We start from the raw sequence: 9,212 nt of genomic DNA, 5'->3' as shown, positions 1-9,212 counted from the left end.
CAGTTAAAAGAGTTGGATTGCACTTCGGCTGCAGCTGGATGGATGTTCTCCTTGTATCAGCCTTAGATGTGAATTTAAGACACCTTAAACTATGCAACAGCCAGCGCAGCTAAAACTTTGTCTTGAGAAATGTTGCATCTAACTGCTTATGAAGAAGGCTTTTCAAATTTGAGAGGACTAATATGTTATTTAACCTCTTAGAAGTCCCACAGACTTGCTTCAAGCATCTGTAGGCTTATATGTAGATACATGCATGTGGAAGCATCCATTCAAAACTCACACAAAGTTCACAATTATCAAACATGTGCCGACAGACTTACATCTCTCATAATTCACACGCCATGTCTGCAGCATTGCAACTCAACCTATGTTCATGTGAAGGCTCGGATAATTATTGTTGCCCAGCCTGCGCGCATAAGCTGCGAGCCATGCAACGTATTTAGAAGCTGATGGAGAGAGGTGAGCCGTCACCATCACCTCTGGCATGTTGTGTCACTCCTGCTCATTTCCATCTCTGCTCACAGATGACAGATGAGGCGCTGACAGGTGTCAGAGAAGAGCAGAGCAGGTCTCATCAGTGATTCGCTGAACCCCCTGCTGTGTGGGACACGCACACTTTGACATACCATGACTATAACTAGAGGGGGAGGGAGGTGTGTCTGTTTTCTGCGTGTGATAGATAGAGAAATAGAAAATGACTGGGGAAAGGGAAAGGAAGGGGAGAAAAGAGAGACATAAATGATGGTAAATATGGATGTTACAAACAGTATGGCTGATCCTCTTCAAATGTACAAGTGTACAAAGAGATGGGGAGACTAATTTATTTGGCATTTTTGGATGGGAATAGGATTATTTGTTTTAGCAGAAACAGTTAGAAATCCAGCTAGGCTGCATAACTGTGGGGACATGTCACCTGTTACAAAGCCCTTTTGTGGTGCTGATCTTGGAACAGCACAATGGATGCACTTCAGACTTCAGAATCAACTAAGGGTTGGTAAGTATGAAAGCCAGAGTACATTTATGCCTAACATATGTTATGCCTAACATAGATCTCACATAAAGTCACTACATCTACAATTCCTGCAAAAAGGGCTCAAGAAAGGAAAAAGGCCTAACCATATATGAACGTCAAATGTGTTTTCCTGACTTATCTCTAATTTATTTATAGCTGTCAATGAAAAATATTTCCAGTCATCATGCACCAAAGCCAAAGAAATTAACTATGATTTTACATGGAGGACAGCTTAAGCTAATGACTTAGTGTCAGCATGAGGATAGACTTTGCAGATAATGGGCACTTCCGATAAGAGTGCTTTTCACAGAGGGGGTTATCACCTTTGGTAAGAGTGTGTGAGTGCTTTTCACATGCAGTATAGGTCTGTGGCATTGGACCATGGACACAGAGGAAGTACACTATTAGTGCACATTACTGGAAATAAATTAGCATGTAATTTTATGATTTTATTAAATGATATTTTGGGGGTCCAAAAGTAATTGCATTTGCAATTGGAAGCGTTTTGAATGATGGGATTATCATGCAGTTCCGCAAAGAAAATCTGACAATCTGAAAATAGTTGGCGAAGCCTGCATAAGAGTTGGGCTGAACATTTTTCCCAGCATATGCAAATAATGTGTATCAAGCTGTGAGTAATATGTTGCTTTCTCTTAGAGATCCCCCAATAGAGGTGTCATTGTTTCCCAACTCTCAATTTCCAACTAGGGGCTCAGGCACAATGAAGCTAGACCCCCCATATTTCATTTCTCCCCTGCTGATAGCATTTATCAGCAGTGTCCTGATAAAAACAAAATATGCAACTTAAGCCTGAGCAGGGCTTAGCTGCCGAGGTGGACAGGATTACCTGGAGGCTAGAGGGACAGGCATCAGATTGTACTGTCATAAAGGGCCATTAGCCTCTTGGCAAACTGTACCTCAAGCCCAAGATGACAGAGCTTTTCAAGACAGACGGGGGGGAAAATATGAAACTTAAATTCGTCATGACAGACATGTCAGTGAATGGGACCCCCAGAAAATGGATTTGTAAAGCAAAACAAGCATAAAAAGGCCCTTTCTTTCTTCTTTTTTTTTAATCTTCATTTGACTCCTATGGGAGTTTATTTGATTTTCTTATCAAGTTTCTTTATGAAATATTGAATATCCACCGTTCTCTTCTGGTGTAAGTATTTACATGGAAAGAGAGACAGGGTTTCCACACAACACACAATGGAGTAGACTTACTGACTGGCTAGGATTAAATTTAATACAGGATCTTGACAGACATATCCTGGAAGCATGCTGCTCTCTCTGCAGATTTCCTACAGAAGCAAAGCTTACATGTTTTTTCTTGGATTTCCTTCAATAATTGGCTGCTTAAGTCCCTTTAATCCATAATGATCACTTACTTGTATGTCTTATGGCATTTTTAAGCTCATATGTCCCATTACCTTTTGCACCTTAATTCCCAGCAGCTTTGACATAAACTTAGACAACTTCACTTTCTAGCTCATGAACAGTTTTGAGTGGCACCGTTGGAAGCATCAATTTCAGGGAGAGTAAAAATACCAATTGCAAAGAGAGGGTTGTCTAAACAAAGTATCTGCAGGTACAGCAAGTAAACAGCAGACTGCCAGCTGTCTTACAAAGCACTGTCACTTTTTCTGACATGTGGAGGACGAAGGCTCCTCTGTTATCTTCGCGAGGTGATCTGGACTGTTTGGTGACACACACACACTCACGTCTCTTTTCTCTCACAAGCCTTCACCCATTTCCACCCATCCACCACTCATTGAGCAGTGCCTTAAGGCCACTTCATGAACCAGGCCTGTGATAAAGAGCCTGGCAGCAGTTGGGGTTGGGTGGGGGGGGGCAGACTGTCAGACTGGAAGGGCAGGCTTCTGCCGGAGTCTTCCTCTGTCTCTGTCAGTGCACTTACTGTGGCTGCCGACCTGTCCTTTCCCAGAGGGCTTTGTGAAAGGAGAGAAATGTGATGCTACTGCACAGACACAAGTCGTGGTGGAGTCTAGTCTGCCGTGGCCATGTTGTACTTTACCCACACTCTACGAGACCCCCCCCCCTACTCTAGTTTTTTTTTTTTTTTTATCCTGAGCAGAGAGACTCCAGGCGCCAGGCGAAGTGTAAATGCAGTCTCAGGTATGCTGGACGGACACTGCAGCCACTTCCCATGGCTTCAACTGCACCTGAGACTGAGTGACGGAGTACCGGTATCAGGAGTACCTCAGGGAGGGCAGCTCCAAGCAAGACAGTACATCATTCATAAATCAAACGCAGAACAAGATGAGAATGAAACCACTTTGTTTTGTAGCATGTGGTAAACTTGACCCCATCTTTTCAGTCATCTGGTCTCTAAAAAAGTAGAACTATGACACTAACTTACCTTGTCAGAAATATTACTAAATCACGGATAGCAGCAAATAGCTGAGGAGCTATGAGGTAACAGTCTGTCTGTATATATAAACTATTTTAAGAAAACGTTGAATAAAGTAATTCAAAGGATTTTTTAGCATGAACGCTAAACTTTAGCTGATTTAGATTTTTAAAATGTGAAGATCTGCAGCTTTTCTTTGAATTAGTGACAGTAAATTGGGTTTCTCAGGAGTTAGTAAGGCTAAACAAGACATGCAAAGGCATCACCTTGAGCTTTAGGCTACTATAATGTGTATTTTAAGCATATTTGGACTTTTTAAGTTATCAAAAAACATAAAACATTCCCTCAATAGAAACATGCTTCTCTGCGCCTGAACCTCTGCATCTATTAGGATGTGACTGTTTAAAAAAAAAAGAAGTTCCCTCTGCATGTCTTGTTCCTCTTCCCTCTGAATGTTGTGGCATTGTCACGAGTAAAGGCTTCGGATGATTACAAAATAATTTGAAAATAGAATAAGTACGCAGAGCCTAAGTTGAGGTTTGTTCCGTCTGTCAACATATGACAGCTGCAGAGCAATTTTCATTGTGGTGCAAGTGGTTTTGTGGTGAATGTGCGCTCTCATTTATCTAAAATACATCCTAAGCTGCGGCTGCTGCTTCATTAGTTGAGCGAGCCGCATGGGTTACAATGTGCATTTGTTCGAAAATGAAAAATCTTTGCAGAAATGTGAATGACTTGAGTGCATATGTTTTGAGGAAAGGGGTTTTTTTGTTCTCGCGTGGCAGAAAGCGTGTGCGTCTGTGGAGGGAGAGAAACCTGGTGGAGAAATTTAGACATTCAAAGGAGAGAAGAGCTGTCCAATTACTCAAATACTTGCGCATATTTTTTTAGGTTTTCGTCACCTTTTTTTCAGTGTCATACCTCACTGACTGAATTCACAGACGAAAACACAAACAAGAAAACAGATGCTCTACGGTGGCCCCAACTGCCTCTGCAAGGCGCTACACAAAAGAAGCACTGTATACTTTAAACAATGTCGATATATGACAAAAAGGTACAATGGTGGTTATGAAATAACTCGCTGGAGCAATTTATGCAAGTTCATTTTAAAGGTCATATCAACTTGATAATTAGAAAATCTGTAGCTCCTTTAATCTAAGGGCCACACTGATACAGTTCTGTACCACTGAATTAACATTTGTGCATCTGAATGATCCGCAACTTAACTTGTGACCTCTTTTCTTTTGAAAATATAATGTTCGATTTTCTATCTATTTTCAAAAGGGAGTCGTAATTGTAAGCTTTTACTTTGTTAATATGAATTAGACAAAATGTTCTAAGTTACTTGATATTCACGACTCACAACCTAAATATCCACATGGACTCTTCAAAATGACTATTTTGTGTAACTACAGCATGTCAGGATGATGATATGTAACGAAAACTTTTTGTTATTTGTGATCAAATGATCCTCAGTAGTCATAATAAATCAAATGTGAGAAATGCTATATATATATTTACACTTTATCTGCAATATGGTGTCATTTTTTCTTACTTGAAAATAAAGTTGACTATCTATTCATCAGGACATCCTAGACTACTGTAACATCCTTGTTTATATTTGATGATGTATGTATATGATTCTGAGTGTGCCTGTGCCAAAAGTTGGGTCAAATTACTATAGTCGGTTGCTGAATCTTTATGATTGGAAAAAGAGACCACTGGATTGTATAAAAGGTAAGCCATATTTTTGATTACTTCTTAACAGAAAAGAAAATATAATCCATTATACTTTTTCAATAGATGGTTTTACACTGCCAATACAATCCATTTTACATGTTGAACACATATACTTGCTTGACTTAAAATAACCCCCATAACAGCAATGCTAGCACTAACAAGAGGTGTGGTGTGTGTCTTCTACAAAATGATTAAAGATGCTCTAATTACCCAGGTTTATCGCTGCCGTTTCAAATCAAATGGCCGGCGAAGGCCTTTGCTTTTGTCATGTAAAACGTTTTGAGCTCATTTTCAAAACAAATAAAAAGGAGTAAAAAGATGCATTTTCCATAAGTCGTCTTTTAAAGGTAGTTGTTAAGTCACGGCAAAGAAATCTGCCAACCTTAGAAGAGTTTAGATGATGTTCTGCATTTAAAATTGGTCAAATCAAACAACTCCCTTTAAAAAACTATGCTTGTGCAAATTTACAGGCCTGCTCTTGTTTCATTTTGTCTGACTGTTGCCACATCTTTCTGGTGGGATCCAAATCAGTTAGTTCTTGAGAATGAAACACAATCCAACTACACTCTTTTTGCAAATGTAACCTGTGTGATTATAGTGATCTCTTTTGGGGGGAAGAGGGGTGGGGAGCAAACAGGTGGTCAGCAGAGCCTTTTTTTGCCCTTAAGTGAGACTTCATGCATATTATAGTAAACACATAAAGTTTACTTGTGATTAAAGGAACCCATAAACCAAATCGCCTCACCTTTCCTTGTCGCAGAGCGTATTGATTACAAGTAAGGACAGTAAGGGCTCCCCTTATACGCGGGAGCGCGCACATACTCAAAAGAGTTGGATCCTCTTGATCACGCTTTGATTTCACCTTCGTAAACAGGGGAAAACACTTATGTAGTACTTTTAATTAAATGTTTGATTTTACTGTTCTGCTGGGAGGTTTTGCAAAGTCGCTCGTAGCGCATAACACGTGCCTGAATTTTTCTGTTCATGCTATCGAGCTGCATTTCCTTCAGCGAATCAAGAACGCCAACTGCAACAATAAGACAATCGTTACTGGATTTTCTGCATCTCTTTTTTCCCATGCACGTGTGTGAAATCCAAGCGTGGTACTGTGGATCCAATTGTACTGGGCGAGTGCGCGCTCTCGCGTTTATATACGCTTCCTGTCAGGAGTCCGTTGGCGCGACAGTTGTGACGACAGTTCCTGTGTAAAAGCAGCCATTCATCAACAAGCAAGCAGCAACACATCGAAAGGCTAACATGTCAGAGAAGAAACAGACCGTAGACTTGGGCTTACTGGAGGAGGATGATGAGTTCATAGAATTTCCAGCTGAGGGTAAATGGAGCACACATTACGTGAAGCCGCTGTACTTTTGTCTTTTGTCACTGCTCGTCGGTAACTGTTAATTCAGCGGCGCTAGGCCTTGCAATAGTGACTCAGCTAGCCTAGCCGCGTTATTTTTGCTAATTTCGTAGAGAAAAAACATTAAAAACATTAAGAAACCGATGTGCTGATCTGGTTAAACGAGTTCGCTGACGCTTTCCATCTTATTATAATTTAACGTGGAAGGAGTATAGCTTGGTACTTTATCCTGCTTATCTTCTTCTTTCACCACCGTAGATACTATTAGCTGTTAGCTTACACTAGCTAACAGTGGCTAGCGTAAGCATATTAGGCGTTAGCAAACAACCTACAGTGTCCCGAACAGGTAAACAGTTGAAGATTTGCTCCTGGACATATCAACAGCGTTTTTGCTTTGTCTTCTTTCTTTTTCTTAAAACATCATACGTCAACGTTTCGTCTCATTTCACGCTTATTTTAAAAGCTGTAATTGAAAGAAGACTGGTTGTGCTCTAACTCACAGACTGGACGGGGCTGGATGAAGATAAAGATGAACATGTTTGGGAGGACAACTGGGACGATGACAACGTGGAGGATGATTTCTCAAATCAACTCAGGTACGTTTGCTTGAATAGATTATTACCTATATTTGATAAAAAATAAAAGTGATATGATAATATTTGATTGTTTACGTTGTAAATGACAGGTGAGGTCTGTGATTTGTTAGGCTTCTGCTTTTCAAAACCATTACTTTAGTACCTCTTATTACTTTTGGATGTGGCTTATGGTTAAATATGAGATGCAATTTAGATATATAGGTGTAGATTTCGAAGTTATCTCACTATAGTTGGTACTTAACACAGATTATTGGTAAATTGGGTGTTCTCCAATTGAAATGTTGAAAATGAGCATGTTTTGACATTTTGGGCTCAATAACCCTAACCTGGTTCATGAAACTCATGGTGCAAAATATGTTTAAATATATAGGAAGCAATTGCTCCTTCTTTAATTATTTTTTGGTCAATATATTTGAAATGATTATGGTAACCGTAGTATTTTTAAAAGATACAAGAAAAACGCTTGTTTTTGTGTGTGTAATTTTGCTGTTGAAATGCAGCAGGCCTCTGCATTTTTCACATTGTATATGTAGTTGTGCTTTAAACAACAAGGCTGACAAAATGTTGAAGGTGCAAAGGAAAGTAAGATATTTCCAGTGCGACAGGGTTACTGTTTAAGTAGAGTTTTAGGTTTTTCCGTCATCTTAAAATCCGCAATACTTCGAAAGGCTTGCACTCGCATGCATAATCAATAACCGTTCATAGATTATGGGCAGCTCCGTTTTTATTTGAGTGCACTTCAGACAATAATATACCATTGTTTTATTAAGGCCAATTACAATAGCCATACTATTAAGTTGTTTTTTAAAGACATCATTATTGTTTAAGGGCACAGCTGCCATAAATATATATATAAAATTATCAAATCCATAGCTCCGTGTTATATAATATTTATATATTTTTTTTCATTCCCATCTCTTAATGGTTCTTACAATCAATAGCAGAGGGTACTTATGCCTCAACCGCCCACCTGTAATCATCCGTGCTGACTTGATCTTTCTATTTTTCTTCCCCTTCCTGCAGAGAGGAGCTTGAAAAACATGGTTACAAGATGGAGACGTCCTAGTGGCTCGCTCAGCCTTTCGGTATTCAATGACAATGGATAAGGAAATTCATAGTTGATTATTACTGGCTAACCCTCCGCCTGAAGACGGCATTTGCAGATGTTAATTTGTTTCTTTATTTTTAAAGAAATATTTATGAAAATAAAGTGTTTTCAGTAAAAAAAAAAAGTTCCTGTGTTTGTTTTTAAAATTTTTGGTTTATTTTTTTAACTTGGTAGTTGTATGATTAGACGATAGCATCTGCAGAGTAGATTGGATGTTGTTCATGCATTATTATGTATTTGTGTAAAGTTCAAGCTCTAGTGTTACATCCCTCTTAGAAATATTTAATCTGGTGTACAGATGAGTCCGCGGTCAGTACGATTTCTTTCTTGATTTTGCATTTAAAAGTTTTTAGAGTAGTTATGTTCCAGAGCCGATGATTTAAATGATCATTATTCGAAATGTATCCTGTGTCTGTCTAATCCTTGGACTACCCCTTGTTTTTGGTACGTGCTCTGGCTGACATCTACAAGTTACTTTCTTTGCACAAGCTGTTGATCTCCTCAGAAGGAAACCTGCCATGTCGGCACCAACTACCTGTAATGGATGGTTTGTTGTTGCCTTCTGACACATTTGTGCTTTATTTTGGACTAAGGAGGGAATTTTGCATGAAATTAAGTGTCCAGCAGCTATTCAAGATCATTTTAAAGCAACAGCGTCTTTATGACGGGCTGTTTATTGAAACCCAGAGGAAAAGTGAACATAGGCGTAGACAAGAGAAAATACACACTTGCATTAGCTGCTCACAGAGGAGGCACACACACACACACACACACACACACACACACACACACACACACACACACACACACACATTGCAAACAAGTGAGCTTGTGGTGTGTGCCACACACATGGAGAGGCAGTTCCTCTGCACTGTGGTTCATAACAGCCCCCCTTCCCGCTCAGCCCCACAGTGCTGGGCTGAGTCCCTGAAGGAGAGATTATCCACTGCCGTGTTTGTCAGAGGCAGGGAGGGGGTCCCAGCATGTGGCCTGCCATGCCTGGGCCTGCCCCTACTGCCAGCTAG

General features: G+C 39.9%; 1 protein-coding gene across 1 annotated transcript; it reads left to right on the top strand.

Moving 5' to 3' along the window:
* Positions 1 to 6,315: 6,315 nt before the first annotated feature.
* Positions 6,316 to 8,311, top strand: sem1 (SEM1 26S proteasome subunit). Its single transcript, XM_072370911.1, has 3 exons — positions 6,316 to 6,456; positions 6,986 to 7,079; positions 8,103 to 8,311. Exons 1-3 carry the CDS (start codon positions 6,381 to 6,383, stop codon positions 8,143 to 8,145), a joined length of 213 nt encoding a protein of 70 aa, XP_072227012.1. The 5' UTR covers positions 6,316 to 6,380; the 3' UTR covers positions 8,146 to 8,311.
* Positions 8,312 to 9,212: the final 901 nt, after the last annotated feature.

This window comes from Leuresthes tenuis, unplaced genomic scaffold (assembly GCF_036924035.1).
Source record: "Leuresthes tenuis unplaced genomic scaffold, fLeuTen1.0.hap1 SCAF_18, whole genome shotgun sequence".
NCBI classification, from domain to species: Eukaryota; Metazoa; Chordata; class Actinopteri; order Atheriniformes; family Atherinopsidae; genus Leuresthes; species Leuresthes tenuis.
Note: the sequence above shows the minus strand (reverse complement) of the source record. Positions and strands in the feature narration are given on the sequence as shown.